Here is a 20,135-nt window from a genome sequence, read left to right as displayed (position 1 = left end):
GGGGCAATCAGTGGCTCCTGAAAGCAGGTCTCCCGGCGAGATTCAACCTCTTGACGCCACCGCCATTCCAGGCGTCCGAGGCCACGGCAGCTGCAGCGTCGCATCCCGTCTGATGTACAGCAGTCGAATAGCGCCAAACAGCCGCAGCCGATCTTCCCGCCCTTGGGTGGAGCGATGGTCAGCTTCCCCACCCATCTTCCTGGGTCCAGTATAAGGGGGCGGCGGTCTCCGGATATACACCGCTTCCCCCAGGGGTGGATTTGAGACAGCCCCAATCCGTCCAGAGCAGCAGCAAACGCCTGGGCCTCCTCCTGGCGTTGGAGTACCACAGACATGTTGTCTGGCTTCTGGTACCGCCCCGGATCTTCTGATGACAGCCAAGGATCCGGAAGCAAGTCTCAAATTTGTAATCCACAGGCGAGCAAATTTGTAATCCACAGGTGAGCAGCTCAAGTCCTTTTTGGGTTCTCCTGGCGCAGGCCTGCCGCGGAAGGTGTAGTATTAGCGGCGGCGGATCCTGCCGACTATGCAAAATGTGGTAGTGGCCCAGATTGGGGTGTGGTCCACTACTTACCGCGACCAGACGATGCAAAGACGAGAAGGAGGCAGATTTCAGATGCAACAGGTCCGAGTTTATTGGCCGTCCTCCTGACGGCCGTAGCCATACTCCGCAGCACCTTTACAGCTCTCCCTATCCAGGCCCAGGTACCTTCACCTTTCCTTCAGTCGAAGTGTCGTTCCTCACGGATCTTTCGCTGGGGCTGTCCTAGACCAATCTACTCCCAGTGCTTCACCTGCCTGAGGTCGTCGTCCAATCGGTACCCCCAGGGCCTCATCTGTCCTGCGGTCCGTTGTGTCAGGGCCACCCCCCTGACTGTCTCTTCCTGTCAGTCCCATGGTCGAGCTCTCCACCATCGTCAGTCTTCTGTACTGAGTCTCTTCCACCTGAGCTCCTCCCGGGACTAGCCTAGCCTGGAACCCTGTCCTGTCCTATTTATCCCCTTCCTTGAGAATTTCCCTCCTGGGTTCCTGTCTCCCTGCCCCCTATGACTAAGCGGTTTCCTAAGCCCTAAGCTGATGTCAAGTCCTGAACTACGCTCCCCCTGTCATCTTGTGGTCAATTCTAGGTATTGCACTCCCTTTTCCATCTACCCACAGCTGTCTCCCTTCTGTCATTACTACCATCCGTCTCCAGTGCACAAACCATCCCTTCTCCCTCCAGTCAAGTCCATCTGTCAAGTCACCTTCCCCACATATGGAGCAGAGCCGCGTGTGCATGAGGTGTACGGAGCAGAGCCGCGCGTGTACGAGGTGTACAGAGCAGAGCCGCGCGCGTGCAAGGTGTACGGAGCGGAGCCGCGCATGTACGAGATGTGCAGAGCGGAGCCATGTGTACAAGGTGCATGGAGCAGAGCTTCGTGTGTACAAGGTGTACGGAACAGAGCCACGCGTGTACGAGGTGTACGGAACAGAGCCGCGTGTGTATGAGGTGTACAGAGAGGAGCCGTGTGTGTATGGAGCAGAGCCACGTGTGTATGAGGTGTACGGAGCAGAGCCGTGTGTGTGCGTAGCCACGTGTGCATGAGGTGTATGGAATGGAGTCATGTGTGTACTGAGTGGAGCAGTGTGTGTGTGAGGTGTACGGAGCGGAGGCGAGTGTACGAGGCCTACAAAGCTGAAACGTGTGCATATGAGGTGTGCAGAGCCATGCATGTGCAAAGTGTATGGTGGGGAGCATTCATACCTCCCAACCGTCCCAGATCCCGTGGGACAGTACCGAATTTGAGAGAGAGTCTGCCTCACTGCCCCAGCCGGGAGCTTACTTTTCCCGTGGACACAGGAGTACACGGCGGAGCACAGAGGAGCATTTTAAAATTCACACGTGACGTTCCACCGGAAGTGACGTGCTAGAAGCTGACCGGAAATGAGGTAATTTCGGGAGGAGATTGTGACGGAACCATGGAGGCACTTCAGGGAATGCTTCAAATCCATCACAGTGTCTTCCTCCGACAGCAGGATTGCCTTGGACTCAGGGATGTCGGCCATGTGAGCGGATCATGATATGTCCTGCACCGGGAGGCTCAGGTGGGCACTACAATGGGAGCCGGGCTGCTATAGTATCTTTATAGAATCTTTCTTTCTCTGTTTTTTTCTCTCTCTCTGTTCTTTCTTTCCCCTCTTTCTTTCTCTCTCCCTCTCTGTCCTTTCTTTCATTCCCCTCTTTCTTTCTTTTTTTTCTCTCTCTCTGTTGTTTTTTTCTGTCCAAACTTTCTTTCTCTCTGTTCTTTCTTTCTTTCCCCTCTTTCTTTCTTTCTTTCTTTCTCTCTTTCTCTCTCTGTTTTCTTTCTTTCTCTCTCTCCTTTCTTTCCCTCTTTCTTTTTTCTCTCTCTCTGTTCTTTCTTTCTTTTCCTCAGTACCAATCAGTGTGCCCACAGTACCAGCCACTGTGCCCATAATGCCAGCCACTGTGCCCTCAGTACCAGTCAGTGTGATCAGCAGTGCTAAATGAGTGTGGTTGGGGCGTGGACATGTGTGTGACTAGTTGTGAAATGGATGTGGTCGGGGCATGGCGGCGCCAGCGCTTCCTGTTTCTGACACAGAGAGCAGTGCCGTTGGATGATGTCATCATTCAGCGGCCAGCTAGCCGCTGTGCCAGAGCGAGAAAGCATCTGCACTGGTGATGCTGTGGATAGGTGAGAGGTGCTGTGTGTATGTATGTGTGTGTGTGTATGTATGTGTGTGTGTTTGTATGTAGGTGGAGGAGAAGGCAATGATGGGGTGATGGGGAGAAGGCCATGATGGGGTGATGGGGAGAAGGCCATGATGGAGTGATGGGGAGAAGGCCATGATGGAGTGATGGGGAGAAGGCCAAAATGGGGGTGATGGGGAGAAGGCCATGATGGGGGTGATGGGGAGAAGGCCATGATGGGGGTGATGGGGAGAAGGCCATGATGGGGTGGTAGGGGAGAAGGCCATGATGGGGTGGTAGGGGAGAAGGCAATGATGGAGGTGGAGGAAAGGGCAATGATGGGGTGGTGGGGGAAAAAGAAATAATGATGTGGGTGGTGGGGGAGAATGCAATGATGGTGGTGGTGGAAAGAGCAATAATGGGGGTGGTGGAGGAGGAGGAAATGATGGAGGTCGTGGAATGGGCAATGATGGGAGTGGTGGGGGAGAAAGCAAAGATAGTGGTGGGGAAGAAGAAAATGATGGAGGTGGTGAAGAGGGCAATGATGGGATGGGGGAGAGGACAATAACGGGATGCAGGGAAGAGGAGGACAATGAGGGGTGTGGGGGACTGGGATGGGAGGAAGGAGGACTTATAATGGCCTTAGGAACAGGGGGAGGTGGAGGAAGACATTATCCCTTTATTGGGTCTAACACAGTCCCTTAGTATATAGTGTACTCACTATGTCTAACACAGTCCCTTAGTATATAGTGTACTTACATATTATGTCTAACACAGTCCCTTAGTATATAGTGTACTCATTATGTCTAATATAGTCCCTCGGTATATAGTGTACTTACGTATTATGTCTAACACAGTCCCTTAGTATATAGTGTACTCACTATGTCTAACACAGTCCCTTAGTATATAATGTACTTACGTATTATGTCTAACACAGTCCCTTAGTATATAGTGTACTCACTATGTCTAACATAGTCCCTCAGTATATAGTGTACTTACGTATTATGTCTAACACAGTCCCTTAGTATATAGTGTACTCACTATGTCTAACACAGTCCCGTAATATATAGTGTACTCACTTAACTATGTTTAACACAGTCCTTTAGTATATAGTGTACGTACTTATTATGTATAACACAGTCCAATAGCATATAGTGTACATACTTATTATGTATAACACAGTCCCTTAGCATATAGTATACGTACTTATTATGTATAACATAGTCCCTTAGCATATAGTGTACTCACTAATTCTGTATAACACCATCCTTAGTTACATAGTTTCCTCTTTTATTATATATAACACCGTCTCTTATTACATACCATCCTCTCTAGTTACAGTATATATGGTGCTGTTCCTTATTATATAGCTTCCTCTGCTGTTATGTATAGTGCTGTCTCTTACATAGTGTATTCTTGTTAATTTTGTTATTCACAGCACCCTCTTTTATTACATAGTCCCCATAGTCTAGTATGTCAAGAAAAAACACCCTCAGAATCAGTGGGATCCATTGAAGCGTTCCAGAGTTATTACCACATAAATTGAGACTGGTCAGAATTGTAAAATTTGGCCTGGTCAGGAAGGTGAAAACAGGCTTGGGGCTGAAGGGGATAAGTTCTGGTCTGACTTAAAGATAGAAAACCAGATTTGCATGATTTTGCTATCTGGACTGCATTGATAAATTCTGCCTGCACAATTATGTTAGAACAGCATAGGAATGATTTATTTGCTTAGACTTTTGGTATATGTCTGTACATGATATATTTCAATATCATTTGGAATATTCCAACAACATGATCCTTAGTCTTAGTAATAATCTTTATTGCATTGCACGTTTTATTACGAGTTATCACGAGTGTGCTCAATGATCTTAGTAAGGGCCAGCCAGGTCTCCTCGGCAGTTGGGATAATCTGGTTGGCTGGCAGGGCAAAACCGTAACGGCCAGTATCACGAAGCTCAAAGGTGTAAGAGTACTTGATGCCCTGGTTGTAGGTCCAGTCAACGGTACCTCCACTGGCTTGGTCTGTAGGTAAAGATCAGAGACATGAAAATGAAGTTTTCCATAACATAATACCTTATCTACCTGCTTAGTTTGATAATAATATCTGTTCCCTAATAAAACATGATTCATCCATAACTCATCTACCTTCTCTACAATAATGAGGGCATTTGTCTGTACGGTTGCTTGCAGTGTGTCACTGCAGGTTATTGTTTTCCTGTGAATTCATTCGTAGATATGAATATGAACGGTTGGATTGCTCAAAACGCGTCAGTTTTTATGTTCCTCTGTATTTTTTATTTTTTTTTTCATTTTGTAATGGATCTTCAATATAACAACTTTTTTATGCTATCTGCCGATGGTTGTGCAGAAATTCCTCTTCTATAGCCCATTCATTAGAATAGCCATCATGTAACACATACTTGTCAACTGTCCAATATTTTTAGATACAGTCCCAGCAAAATTGGGCTGTCGTAGGCCAAAATGGGGCAGAGTTTATGTAAACGTCACCCAAAAAGCTGGCAGTCCTGGGCAGGTTTGGGTGTTTCCGGGAGTTTCAAGTCCAACATTTAAATATCCCTAGGTTCCCAATGTTATTGGTGGTCCTCCTAGTAATGTAGCATTTCTTGTGTTTAGCCTGGTATTGATCCACGTGGGTGCGTAACTATAATGGGTGCAGGGGTTACAATTGCACCCGGGTCCTGAAGACTAGGGGGGCTGCAAAGGTCACTCTTATCCAATATGAAAAGACTATGACTATTAGAGACCTGTGTCAGCTGGGGTCCCCATTGGAGATTTTCCATTATGGCCCACAAGCTTCAAGTTATCTTCCTGAGATAACCTTTTAAATATTATCTGTTAGCTTATTCTGCTGTGCTATGTAATCATAAGGTATTTTTGTGCTGTTTTGGCTTCTAAGAGTCTGGACCCATAAATGTAACATACTGCCCTTTATAGGAAAGCATATTATCCTGACTTATCCACTTAAATAAAAGCACATTTCCTCTATATTTTGAGAAAAAAAAAAGTGCAGGTGCAGCAAGTAAACACAATACTTACAGATGGTGGTGATGATGGTTCCATATGTGTACTTTGTTCCATACAGAGAGGTCAATGCATTTACTGCTGCTTTAGCAACACTGTCCTGTGTAAAGAGGCAGAATATGATGAAATATCGAGATAAAAATCAGATTCCCATATCTTCATAAGCAAATTGTATATTTTTCATTTATTATAATACATTATTAAAAAAAAGTATAAAAAATGTACCAGTTCAGCGTTATCTGGGGTACGAACAGACGTGTAGCCGTATGGATAGAGGAGCATCTGGGAATAGCTGTGGATGGAAACAAATCCCTGGATTTTGCCATGGCTTTTCACAAAGTCAACAATAGCCTTGACTTCTGGCTCAGAATGAGCAGAACGTCCATGGTAGGTCTCAGAGCAAGGGTTTGAGCTTGATCCACCACCTAGATATCAACGGTATAATGTAATTAGAAAAGTAGAAGTCTCTTATTTGGTTATTAGGTCCTGATATTGTGGTGTTATACACTGTATATTCCTGATTGATAACACATGAATAAACTCAGCATGTTACCTCCAAAGCCAGCATCCCAGTTTCTGTTGGGGTCAGTTCCAATACAGGTAGAGCCAGAGTTGGATGATCTGGTCTTACGCCACATACGGTTCTGTCATGCATTAATGATAATGAGTGAAGAGCTTCATATCAATTGAAAAATATCCACCACCACTGCTATAAATTGAGATGCATGCAAAGAAGGAAGAAATTGAGCACAGAAGATATTTACTGAGGTGTGGGTGAAAACAAAGCCATCAGGATTGGTCACAATCTCCAGGAAGATATCCAGTTTGTTCAGAGTTGCAGTAAGAGATGCGTCCTTTCCATAATCCTTAACGATCTACAGATAATAAAATACAGAAGATCATTAATGTCTCATAACAGTTACCTTTTCCTGTCCCCCACATATGTCTTAGGACCCTACATGCTGTATATATGTTCTTCATTTTTGTTCCCTAATGCTGTTGTTCCTAATTATAATCATTGTTCCAATATTGAAACAAACAATGTTCACATGATTAAATTGGTTAGATAAAATTACAGCCTTTTATCTCCATAAAATGTTGCAGGAAACAAACATAAAGGGGTATTCCCATCTCCAAGACCCTATCCCAATATGTAGTAGGTGTAATAATAATATTAGCAAAAGTCTCTAATTATAAATGTAGTATAGTTCTTCTGATTCGCTATGTTGCTTACCCCATGTGTAGGGCATTGCAGGACCTTTGGCATCCATGGTTACGACCACTCATATAGTGAGTTAGTTGTTAGTGCTCCTAACCATGGATGCCAGAGCCATTACAAGGCCCTGAACATGGGGTAAGCGACATAGCAAATCAGAATAACTATATTAAATTTCTAATTGGAAGTATTTGCTAATATTATTATTACGCCTACTACAAACTTTCTGTTTTCTTTCTTTCAGTCTCCATATTGATCCCTAGATTTCATCCTGCATGTTATTTCTCCATGTTTTACTATAAATCCCATGATGCATCATTACAACATAATGATTGAATACAGTCAGTTCCATTTCTGTCTGTTGGGATGATGCTGTGATCATTCTTCCCTCTATATTCACCCAAATAAACTAATATAAGTAAACTATAAGGGAGGCTGAACCGTGACTTTCTACATTATTATTGCGTGGTAGGCACTGTGCAGTCATCATCATTATCTTTGATATGAGCTTCTTCCCCTGCCTACCCTGGTACAGTCCATGAAATTAATTATATAACAACTTCTGGTTACTTAGGTGGTGACCCCCTTCAGACAACAAAGCCATGTAATTCCCAGGGTGTTGGTCACCATGTGATTACATGGCCTAATTTAAGAGAAGTATGCCATGAATTTCAAGTTAGAAATTGAGAACTAAATACATTTAAAATATATAAATTTTATGTTGAGGGACTAATGACTGGATGAATTAAAAAAACAAACTTAGAGTGCTCCTTTAAGAAGCTCAATTATAATAATAGTCAAGCCATGATATATTATAGCACATTTCTCCACTCAAAATAAACATACTGCAAGTGTAAAACAATGTGATTACATACCTTCTTAGCAAACCACAGACCACTGGCCTGAGTAACCCACTCACGGGAGTGAATTCCTGTATCAATCCAGAAAGCTGGACGGTTAGCGCCAGTGCTGAACTAAAATAGAAAACAAAATGCAAAATTGCACATTCAACTGTATCAGCATCCTGACCGGAGCAGCAGGGGACCGTTGTAGATGTATTTTTTTTTTTTTGATGTGGTGTCATTATACTGTTTGGAGCACTATGTGAGGCCATTATACTGTATGGAAGACTGTGTGAGACCATTACACTTTATGGAGGATTGTGTGAAGCTATTATACTGAATGGAACAGTATGTGAGGCAATTACTGTATATTGTATGTAGGACTACATGAGGCTATTTTACTATATGGAGGACCATGTGAGGCTATTATACTGTATGGAGGACTATGTGAGGCCATTATACTGTATGGAGCACTATGTGAGGCCATTATACTGTATGGAGCACTATGTGAGGCCATTATACTGTATGGAGCACTATGTGAGGCTATACACTGTATGGAGGACTGTGAGGCTAGTATACTGAATGGAGCAATATGTGAGGTGATTATACTGTGTGGAGGACTATATGAGACTATTATACTGTATGGAGCACTGTGTGAGGCCATTATACTGTATGGAGGACTGTGTGAGGCCATTATACTGTATGGAGGACTGTGTGAGGCCATTGTACTGTATGGAGGACTGTGTGAGTCTATTTTACTGTATGGAGCACTATGTGAGGCCATTATACTGTATTGAGGACTGTGTGAGCCCATTATGCTATATGGAGGACTGTCTGAGGCTATTATACTGAATGGATCAGTATGTGAGGCAATTATACTGTGTGGAGGACTATATGAGGCTATTATACTGTGTGGAGCACTGTTGTGAGTTCATTCTCTGGTTCATCAGTTGTGAGTTCCCCTTCTGGACTCCCTCTGGTGGTGACGGGAGGTGGTGCGGCTGGTTTGATTGGTGGAGATCTGCCACCTGAGAATGAGGATGACGATTGGATCTCAGGATTCTCAGATTGGATTTAAGACAGCTGACGCCCTATTCATTTGCTGGTGATTCCTTCTGGCTTGTCGGCTCTTGGTTTTCAGCTCTGTTCCAGTCATCTAAAGCTAAGTTTTTCTGCTAATGTTCACACTTGATTTTGTTGGTCTATTCAGTTTTTTGTGTGGTCTGCCAGCCCCGGCTGGGGGCTGAGCTGAATTTCCACTCTTATCTATCAGTATTTTGCCAATTGGCTTTTTGTCCCTTACTAGTTCGGTCTCGTTTTGCTCTGTCTCAGAATATTTCAGAGTGCTGATATAGTGGGAGAAGTGTAGTGACTTCAGGGTTAATTTTGCTATCAGAAGTGTTGGACATTATTTTTGTATGGTTTTTTTGCAGGTTGCAGACAGTGTCTTCCCTTTCCTTTCCTGTCTAGTTAGTTTGGGCCCCATCATTTGCTCAGCCTATTTTCCTGCCTGTGTTTGTGCCTTCATCTTGTCTCACCGTCAATACATGTGTGGGGGCTATCTATTCCTTTGGGGTCTGCTCTGGGGCAGTTAGTTTTCCCTTTTCTTGCTTTAGGCTTATGTAGTCCTCCGGCCATGACGAGGCATCTAGGTTCATCGTAGGCACGCTCCACGGCTACTGCTAGTTGTGTGGTAAGATCAGGGATCTACAATCTGCATAGTTACCAACCACTCTGGTTTTCTGTGGCTTAGCTTGCTTTGCTTTTTTCTCCTCGGTGACCCATTCATAACAGAGCACTATGTAAGGCCATATAATGTGTGCAGGATTGTGTGAGGCTATTATACTGTATGGAGGACTGTGTGAGGCTATTATACTGTATGGAGCAGTATGAGAGGCTATTATACTTTGTGGAGCACTATGTGGGGCCCATTATTCTGTATGAAAGACTATGTGGTGCCATTAAATTGTATGGAGGACTATGTAAGATCCATTATTCTATATAGAGGATTATGTGGGGCCATTATTCTGTAAGGAATGATAAGGAAAAACTTTATCAATTGGAGACATGTTTTGAATAAATCAATGTTTTGAATAAATAATCAAGGTTGGCTCGCAAATTTTGTCCAAGTTTTTTATTTTTGGCCTTCTGTGTATTTGAGTTTGATGTCCTTGCTCTTGGAGAATGTAGGGGGTGATGAAACACATGGGATGGGGTGGGCATTGTTCTTCCCTATCTATGGTCAGTATTATGTATATGCACTTATCTATATCATTTTTCAGATAATGTCCACATGTTATGGTCTTTAGTTATGGTTTATGCATGGTGTCTGATGTGCAGTGTTACTGTTTTTGCTACTGGTACTGAGTCTCATTTACTATGAATGAATTAATTCCATTTACTTATACCGCATTACCATATTTATTATTATATCTGCTATGTGCAATTTGTTCGCTATCGTCCTATGATTCTACCTTCTTATGCCTTCAGCAATATATGCATATCTGTAGGGTCTCAAGTTGTTCCACCTTTTTTATTCATTGTGTGGATTCATTTTTTATCTTTTTTTTTCATTAGTTTTATTCATATATTTTACCAGTAAAGACTGTGATTTTTTAATCTGGTCGTTTTTCATGCCTTGAGGTACTGTCACACTTAGCGATGCACCAGCGATCCCGACAACGCTATGACCCGGTCAGGATCGCTGGTGCATCGCTAAGTGGTCGTTAGTGAGCTGCCACACAGGCAGATCTCACCAGCGACATAGCAGGGGTCGGGGGTCGTTACTTACCTGTCAGACGAGGCGATGAAGACATCCTCCCGACCGCGTCCACGCGTCGCTCGTCGCCACAGCAGGATGCCCAGCAGTAAGCTGACGACGAGAAAGGGCCCAGCCGTTCTCGCGCGATCAGCGATAACCAGCGGGGGAGCCGGTTGGAGGTAAGTATCACACATAGCAATATCGCTAGCAATATCGCTGCTACGTCACAAAACCAGTGACGTTACAGTGGGGCAAAAAAGTATTTAGTCAGTCAGCAATAGTGCAAGTTCCACCACTTAAAAAGATGAGAGGCGTCTGTAATTTACATCATAGGTAGACCTCAACTATGGGAGACAAACTGAGAAAAAAAAATCCAGAAAATCACATTGTCTGTTTTTTTTTTCATTTTATTTGCATATTATGGTGGAAAATAAGTATTTGGTCAGAAACAAAATTTCATCTCAATACTTTGTGATATATCCTTTGTTGGCAATGACAGAGGTCAAACGTTTTCTGTAAGTCTTCACAAGGTTGCCACACACTGTTGTTCGTATGTTGGCCCATTCCTCCATGCAGATCTCCTCTAGAGCAGTGATGTTTTTGGCTTTTCGCTTGGCAACACGGACGTTCAACTCCCTCCAAAGGTTTTCTATAGGGTTGAGATCTGGAGACTGGCTAGGCCACTCCAGGACCTTGAAATGCTTCTTACGAAGCCACTCCTTCGTTGCCCTGGCGGTGTGCTTTGGATCATTGTCATGTTGAAAGACCCAGCCACGTTTCATCTTCAATGCCCTTGCTGATGGAAGGAGGTTTGCACTCAAAATCTCACGATACATGGCCCCATTCATTCTTTCATGTACCCGGATCAGTCGTCCTGGCCCCTTTGCAGAGAAACAGCCCCAAAGCATGATGTTTCCACCACCATGCTTTACAGTAGGTATGGTGTTTGATGGATGCAACTCAGTATTCTTTTTCCTCCAAACACGACAAGTTGTGTTTCTACCAAACAGTTCCAGTTTGGTTTCATCAGACCATAGGACATTCTCCCAAAACTCCTCTGGATCATCCAAATGCTCTCTAGCAAACTTTAGACGGGCCCGGACATGTACAGGCTTAAGCAGTGGGACACGTCTGGCACTGCAGGATCTGAGTCCATGGTGGCGTAGTGTGTTACTTATGGTAGGCCTTGTTACATTGGTCCCAGCTCTCTGCAGTTCATTCACTAGGTCCCCCCGCGTGGTTCTGGGATTTTTGCTCACCGTTCTTGTGATCATTCTGACCCCACGGGGTGGGATTTTGCGTGGAGCACCAGATCGAGGGAGATTATCAGTGGTCTTGTATGTCTTCCATTTTCTAATTATTGCTCCCACAGTTGATTTCTTCACTCCAAGCTGGTTGGCTATTGCAGATTCAGTCTTCCCAGCCTGGTGCAGGGCTACAATTTTGTTTCTGGTGTCCTTTGACAGCTCTTTGGTCTTCACCATAGTGGAGTTTGGAGTCAGACTGTTTGAGGGTGTGCACAGGTGTCTTTTTATACTGATAACAAGTTTAAACAGGTGCCATTACTACAGGTAATGAGTGGAGGAAAGAGGAGACTCTTAAAGAAGAAGTTACAGGTCTGTGAGAGCCAGAAATCTTGATTGCTTGTTTCTGACCAAATACTTATTTTCCACCATAATATGCAAATAAAATGAAAAAAAAAACAGACAATGTGATTTTCTGGATTTTTTTTTCTCAGTTTGTCTCCCATAGTTGAGGTCTACCTATGATGTAAATTACAGACGCCTCTCATCTTTTTAAGTGGTGGAACTTGCACTATTGCTGACTGACTAAATACTTTTTTGCCCCACTGTATATAGATATTGCTAGCGATATCGCTTAGTGTGACGGGCCCTTTATTCATAGGTTTGGTGTATCTCTAGTGCACAATACCTTATGTATGTCTTTGGATTATGTTGGTCACAACAATACACAAAATGATCACACAACTCACTTGCCTAGAAATTGTGCACACAGTGTATGTCAACAGTGTTGACCACTCTTACCTTTAGAACATTCAGTGGGCGACCCTCGGTACTTGAGCCAATCTTAATTTTGCTGACAAATCCAGGATTTTCAGCCACCAGAGTGTCAATAAAGTTGTTAATCTGTGAACACATAAAATGTGAGCATTACGTTGTTCTGCTGCACACAGCCTATCACACGTACAAAAATTGAACCCATAGACCTGACTCATCAATGTTGTTTCCCTATTTTCTGGAGTAATTTTCTTCTTTTTTATTGGCTTTTGTATTTGTGCCTTCTTTGTTATAAGTCTTTTATTATTTTTCCTTAACAACTTTACTTATCCAGATTTTCAGACAGATTCATGAAATGCAACTTTTACCAAATGTCACATTTTTTGGCGCATCTCCCTTCAGTCCCTGGCAGGAGTAACGTTTCTGGAGGAATGTTTATTTTGGCACATTTTTTGTAACTTTTAAAAAGATTTGTGACTTTTGGTGCTAAAGATTTAGGGGTTGTTTGGTGTAAATTATTAAGTCTGCAGTCACTCTGTATGACTGCACACTTATGGATCCCCCCAGAGCACGCGCTGTGAGCATTCACTAGGACCGGCGGGTAAGTATGTGTTATGTATACTCCTGCCCAGAGCTGTCTAATGGACGTGGCCTCACTACATACACTTGTATAGAGTGATGCCACACCCCGTCTAGTGATGTGCCGCCTAGTGAGTGTGCCTATCCAGTGGGCGCAGCCTCGCTCTATACAAGTGTTTGGAACGAGGCCACGCCTACTAGACGGGCCCCGACTTTGAGTATGTATAACTTATACACACCCTCCGATCCCAGCTCAGAAGCCAGTGAATCCTGGCAGCACACAGTGCATGTCCTGTGGGGGATTCATAAGTCTGCATTCTCACAGAGTGAATGCAGACTTATTGATTTGGAGTGTCCAACCCCTTCAACTAAAATTATTAAAGTGAAGCAGGAAGTATGAACTCAGGATCCTGACCGGTAGGCTCCAGCTAATAGAAAGGACATGATGGTTGTAGTAAAGTACTGACAGACATCTCGTACCTCATCGAAGGTGTGGTATGTGGCATAGTTAAATGCGTCAGTAGAACGGGCATTTTCCATGGAACGTCCAATTTTCATGTCTCTCTTTTCTTCATTTAGCAAGCTCTGTTAATAATAGAAAAAATATCTAAAAATAAAGATATTTGGCAGTATACACTCGCTAGCAGAATTCAGTTTCGCATTTTAACAAATGAAATGTTTGGTGTTTCACATGCAAATCATTTTTAGTGGTAAAACTATCATTTACATTTCTTCTAAAGATTGTATCATTGAATCATGCCGGCCAATATTTAGTTTCCAACCTATGTTCCATTTTTCCACCTAAATAAGATATCCAGAGCTTTATTGCAAGGGTTAGGCTATGTGCACACGTGTGGAGTTTCCGCGGGAATTCCGGAATTCCATTCCGCGTGAAATATGCGAGAAATCCGTATTTTAAATTCCCGCGAATTTCCCGAAGAAAAACTAGCGATTTGCAAGCGTAATTAGCTTGCAGAATGCTAGCGTTTTCCAAGCGATCTGTAGCATCGCTTGGGAAACTGATTGACAGGTTGGTCACACTCGTCAAACATAGTGTTTGACTAGTGTGACCAACTTTTTACTATTGAGGCTGCCTAAGCGGCATCAGTAGAAAAAAATCTAATGTTTAAAATAATACAAAAAATACAATCGTGTTTTTCTCACCTTCCAACGTGTAGCGTTCCCTATCATCGCGATGCTCCCGGCAAGTCCCGTTCCCAGTGATGCCTTGCGGCAATGACCTTTGATGATGTTGCGGTCTTGCGAGACCGCTACGGTATCGCGAGACCGCAACGTCATCAAAGGTCATTGTCGCAAGGCACCCCTGGGAACGGGAGTTGCCGGGAGCATCGCTGAGGCCTGCTGACGCTGCGAGGACCGCCGGAAGGTGAGAATAACATGATTTTTTATTCTAATTCTTTTTTTAACACGGATATGATACCCAGAACCTGGAGGAGAATCTCCTCTCCTACAGACCGTGGGTACCATCCGCAAATGTTCTGCTTACTTTTCGCATTGTGGGCACAGCCACATGCAAAGTAAGCGGAACAATGCTTTCCTATGTGTGCGGATTTTCCTGCGATTCTGCACAAAGAATGAACATGCTGCGTATTTTCCCGCGATGCAATTCCGCCACGGAAAAATACGCAGCATTAGTGCATCAAGTGCGGAATGCCATAGGATTGCATGGGATGTTTTTTTTTGCGTTTTCGCGGCAAAATTGCGGGTTTAAAAACGCTGCGAAAACGCAAAAAAAGCTACGTGTGAACTCAGCCTTAGAGTGCTACCTTAATATATAGCCAATACAGTTAATATGTCTGACATGGCAGCTTCTCTGAATTACAGTAGCTGGCTTACAAAATAAGTAAAATAGAGAGCTTCAGATTGTCACCTTGTTGCTTAAAGGGATTAATTTATCATTTTACTATAGGTCTAAGAACTAACAGGCAGGTTAATTTCTAACTATCTGCCTTTTCTGCACGCTGCCAATCTCTGCTGGCTCAAAGTGATCATAGACCGCTCCTGCCGTCGATTCTGCATCTTCCGCTGACATAGCAGCTGCTTGTCTTCTGCTCTGCTATATTGATGTTGCATGACTGCTGATGTCATAGTGATTTATAACAGGCTCCCCGCTACCTAACTGCAGGAAGCCAGCTGTAAATCAACATGACGCCAGCAGTTACTCCCCATCGACAGAGCAGCCTGGAAGAGGAAGAACTGCTCTGTTTTTTTGAGAAGCAGAATCACTGTTAGGAGCTGCCTGTGACCACTCTGAGTCAGTGCCAGGTAGTACAGGTAGTTAGTTAGTAAATACAATAGTCCTGGAAAACGTCCTTAACTAGTTATTATTAGGTCATTTTTGACCATGGTTGCATCCCATATCTCTCTCTGCTACCTACTACTTTCCATTTCCTTAAACAGAAAGAGAGCATGAATCCATTCTATTATGGAAACCAGCACCTACCTGCAGGTCTTTAATCATGATGCTGTACTGGATATTGTTAGACTCCAGATAGACCTTTACATCCTGAAGACTGAAGAACGGTACACGGATGTCAATAAATCTCTCAGGTCTGGAAGGTCCTTGCCAGAAGTCCAGCTGTAAAGCCAAACATGAATGGGTTAATACAATAATTTATAGAAGTACAATTGCAGCACCTGCGTTTGCTTCCTAGTGCATAAAATGCCCTAGTAAAAATTCAGAAAGGTCTTAGTATTGGAGAGATTTGTTTGGACTGATGTCCTGTAGTGAGTAGTGATGAGCTGGTGTGCTCATTACTCGAGTTTTCCGAGCATGCTCGGGTGTTCTCCTAGTGTCTTGGGCGTGCTCATAAATTAAGTTTGAGTCCCCGCAGCTGCATGATTTGCTGCTGCTATAAAGCCTGAATACATGCAGGGATTTCCTAACAAACAGGCAATCCCTGCATGTATTCAGGGACCAATTTGGGGTGGCTAGTGTCCCAGTATGTGGCCACTGAACCCCCAAGTTCGGCTACCATAGACTGTCTTGAAATGTCCATTGCTAATAATGTTGATCTCCTAGTATCTTCGCTCACGTAATCTCTGGTCCTGCCAAGACCTCCTTCTCTCCTCCACACTTATTGGCTCCTCACACAATCGCCTCCAAGATTTCTCCCGATTAACCCCCATCCTCTGGAATTCTGTGCCTCAACACGTCCGGTTATCCGTCAAATTTGGATCCTTCAGACGGAAACTGAAAATCCATCTCTTCAAGAAATCTTACAACCTGCAGTGACCGCGCAGCCAACTCAACACCACCGGAGCTACTGCAACACTCGACCTACTGTCTACTTCCCCACCATCCTGTATAATGTAAGCCCGCAAGGGCAGGGTCCTCTCCCCTCTGTACCAGTCTGTCATTGTTAGCTTGGCTACTGTACATGATATCTGTATTTTGGATGTAACCCCGTCTCATGTTCAGCACCATGGAATCAATGGTGTTTTATAAATAATAATAATAATAATAATAATAATAATAATAATAATAAATAATTGGCAGGGTAGTGAGCTCCAAGTGAAATGTCTGATGGGATCATAGTGAGTATTGCTACATTTTTCCTCCATTGCTTTTCAGGAAGAATTACATTGTTTTTAATACAATTCTACAAGATGACTTCAATTATTTTCATTACTATGTTTAATCCCTCTACTTACATTTCTTTTATACTGTATATAATTTTAATTTTGGTTGGAATTTGATGAGAACTGGGGGTGAGGCTCACGATGACAACCTGGCACTCTTGTGCACACCTCAAGACCAACTCATTATATTCTTATTATTTATTATTATAGCCCAATTATTCCATGGCGCTTTACACGGCGTATGCACATTACTAAGATGATTCCACCCATCTAAATAGGGCTGTGTGAAATGTAGTGGGAGACATTTAAACACTTTGGTTCATATTTATCAGTGTATTTTCATTTTTATGCCAGTTTTTTCTCCAAAATAGTGCCTTATCTGCTGTTTGACATGATTATTAACCATTTTAAACATTATTTAGAGACAATTTAGACCTAGAAAACTGCTTGTCTGGAATTAGACACATTTTAAGATGTGCAACTGTTTAGTCATAAATTGAAAAAAGTTGCTTTTCCACACATGCCATGGAATACAAGTTTTGGAATTGTATCCAGTATGACAGAATTATCAAGGTGTTCTCATGCAGTTATCAGTCTGTTGCATCATAAACCAATGAATTAATCTAGGGGTATATTAGGTGCTAAAGCCACTTCCAATAAATGTTAGTATACATATAATTGCAAAAAAAAAAAAGAAAAGATCAGAATCAGTCAAGCCGTCAGCACAGTTTTATAAATGGAAGTAGGGGCATTTGTCTTCTCAGCGATCCGATGTTAAAGTCATGAGAATTCAAGAGCAGAACCTTACACACCTTGTGAAGTGCAGTGGAGGCGTATCAGTGTACTTGGAATGCGCACTCCAAGTGCATTGACACACCCCCTGTGCACTTCCAACCTGATTTGCATATGGATTCCCCTATAGATTTCTTATGATTGGCACATCGGATCTCTATAAAAAAATAAAAAGGTATAATTTTCATTGAGGGGCAAGTGCCCACACAGGCAATCCACTACTTTCATGTAAAAACATGCTGGCAGGTGCCCTTCAAATATCTAGAATGTAATTCATTTTGTTACCTGCAGATCCTCAAAGTTTTCCAGGTCACGAACCAGTTCCACCTGTTCTTCATTGGCTGGGAGGATTCGGAGGACCTGTTGTCTGTAGAGACATTGAGGAGTAATATAGAATTAGTATTTGGTTACATATCCCTAACATTCTTAATGATGTTGTACATTGTAAAACAATCCAACAGTGCAGCTAGTCTCAGCTTCAGTGAGTAATTCTCAGATTAAAAGCCTACATGTCTCTACAAGAGATGAGTGAACCCGAACTGTTACATACTGGACACGGTCTGGTTCTAAAGTCTGAACAAGGACCTCTCCTGTAAGTCCGATTTAATGTTCAGAGTACAGGAGGAAAGGATTTTGCAGCTCAAAAATCCAGGTCCCCTTTGTTTTCAATGGGGTTTGGGTTCTGGTTCAAATTTGGGTACAGTTCTCTTACCCAAAACGAACTTTGGACTAAAGTATTCCAGACATGTGTCACTTACTGGACTGCTTGCTGTAGTCTTGCTAAAAGCACAGTTTTATCAAAAGAAAAAAGGAAAAATATCAGCTCGCCAAAAGGTAAATCATGGCAATATGTAGTCTATGTAGTGATGTTCGGAACAGAAAGGGCTAGTGTTCCCAGCACAGGAATAAAACAAAAACAAAAAAAATCCACCACAACAAAAAATATACAATGTTGAAATTTATTTATGTTCCATAAAATTACACATCCAAAAATATGAAAAAAGGGCAAAGAAAAAGTAACAAACATGGCGGAATGAGGGGACCCTTACGCGTTTCAGACAACCATGTCCTTATTCATAGGTATACACGTATAAATAAGGACATGATAGTCCAAAATGAGTATGGTTTCCCCATACCACCATGTTTTTTTTAACTCTTTCTTTCCCCTTTTTCATGTTTTTGGATGTGTGTTTTTATGCAACATAAATAAATTTCAACATTTAATTTTTTTTTTGTTGGCGCTGGAATTTCGTTGTTTTTTGTCCCTACATCATTCTGCTCCCAGATTGAACAGCAAGAAACTGCTGTCAGATTCCTTTTAACAGTGTATGCAGTTTGTATTGTGACAGATACATTTTGAAAATAGAAAACTATAAAAACACAGAAAAACAACGCTGCTAGAACTTTTACATGTACCCCCAAAAAAGCAAGGGATAGAAACCTAGAAATGTTGTACTTACCCGCTGAAATCCTCCATGCTGGTGGCAGCTGCCACCAAGGCAAGTAACGCCAGAATACCCCTCATCTTGAACTCTGCAGAATGTTTACAGGCAGGGTGCTATATATACTGTCCTACCTTCATAAACTACAGAGTGCCCACTCTGGGATTGGCCGGCGTCTCTTGTACACCTGCTTTTATTCCCACTTGTACCTGATTAACATGGCGGGAACGAACCACCTGCTGGCTCGGTTACTATATTTAAATGCTAGTTTTATCATCAGGAGTCCCTCCATGAAATTACAATTTCATGCAATTTTGTGGCAACGTAGTAGCAAATGAGATGATTATGCATTCTGTTCTGAATACTAATGTTTGTGTGCGACTTCAAAAAGTTGAACATCTTATGAGCTATGTTATGAAATGTTAGCCTTTTATTAATTGGGCAGATTTTAACCCAATGTCGCCCTTTTATACTCTCTATACTGTAACCCCGGAATAATTGTCTTGGTCTCTGCCCTACTTTGTCATGCTGGTAATGTTTTCTTCCAGGGTCACTACACAGGTGCCCAAGCAGGTTCTACACAATTCCAGGTTGTGGTGTGACAGCTCCTGATTGGGTCAGGTAACTCTCCGGTAAGAAGATTTCACACTAAAAAATGACAACAATTTCTAGGATATTGCATCGGAAGACTTTTCAAAATCTTATTCACAGGTAGTGAAAATATATGTAGAGATCTTAAAGCTTGTTGTACATGAGCAAATAAATATCGTCCAGATTTTTTAGCCGTGATAAATTTACAGATCAGCTTAGCAGAAGTGAATGGAACGTGGCTGCAGTAACACACTCTGGACAGGTGTGGTGCTCTTTCTGGAAGATTACAACAATAGTTTACTTCATGCATGACGGCAGTGACAAAATGATTGAAGAGAGCAGCGGTTGAACAAAATCTGATAATACTCAGACATTCCCTTAGAACAAATAGATGTGGGGGTACTGAATGGGGTGCCATGTATACCTGGATAGGGGACCATGTATCCCTGGATAAGGGGAAATATACAGCTGGATTGGGGGCCATATATACCTGGATGGAGACATATCAGAATGGGGGCATATATACTGAGATAGCGATGCCTGAACAGACACCTATA

The 20,135-nt window shown here is 42.8% G+C and overlaps 1 protein-coding gene across 1 annotated transcript; it reads right to left on the bottom strand.

Moving 5' to 3' along the window:
• Positions 1-4,494: 4,494 nt before the first annotated feature.
• LOC141095096 (carboxypeptidase A1-like) lies at positions 4,495-19,163 on the bottom strand. Its single transcript, XM_073580976.1, has 11 exons — positions 19,006-19,163; positions 17,831-17,912; positions 15,615-15,749; positions 13,631-13,735; positions 12,599-12,700; positions 7,826-7,924; positions 6,499-6,609; positions 6,288-6,378; positions 5,960-6,159; positions 5,750-5,834; positions 4,495-4,714 (listed from the first exon to the last, which is right to left on the bottom strand). The coding sequence occupies exons 1-11, from the start codon at positions 19,068-19,070 to the stop codon at positions 4,530-4,532; spliced, it is 1,260 nt and encodes a 419-aa protein (XP_073437077.1). The 5' UTR covers positions 19,071-19,163; the 3' UTR covers positions 4,495-4,529.
• Positions 19,164-20,135: the final 972 nt, after the last annotated feature.

Source organism: Dendrobates tinctorius, unplaced genomic scaffold (assembly GCF_039654945.1).
Source record: "Dendrobates tinctorius isolate UK_male_01 unplaced genomic scaffold, ASM3965494v1 ptg000066l, whole genome shotgun sequence".
Lineage (NCBI taxonomy): Eukaryota > Metazoa > Chordata > Amphibia > Anura > Dendrobatidae > Dendrobates > Dendrobates tinctorius.
This window is presented reverse-complemented; position numbering and strand designations above follow the sequence as displayed.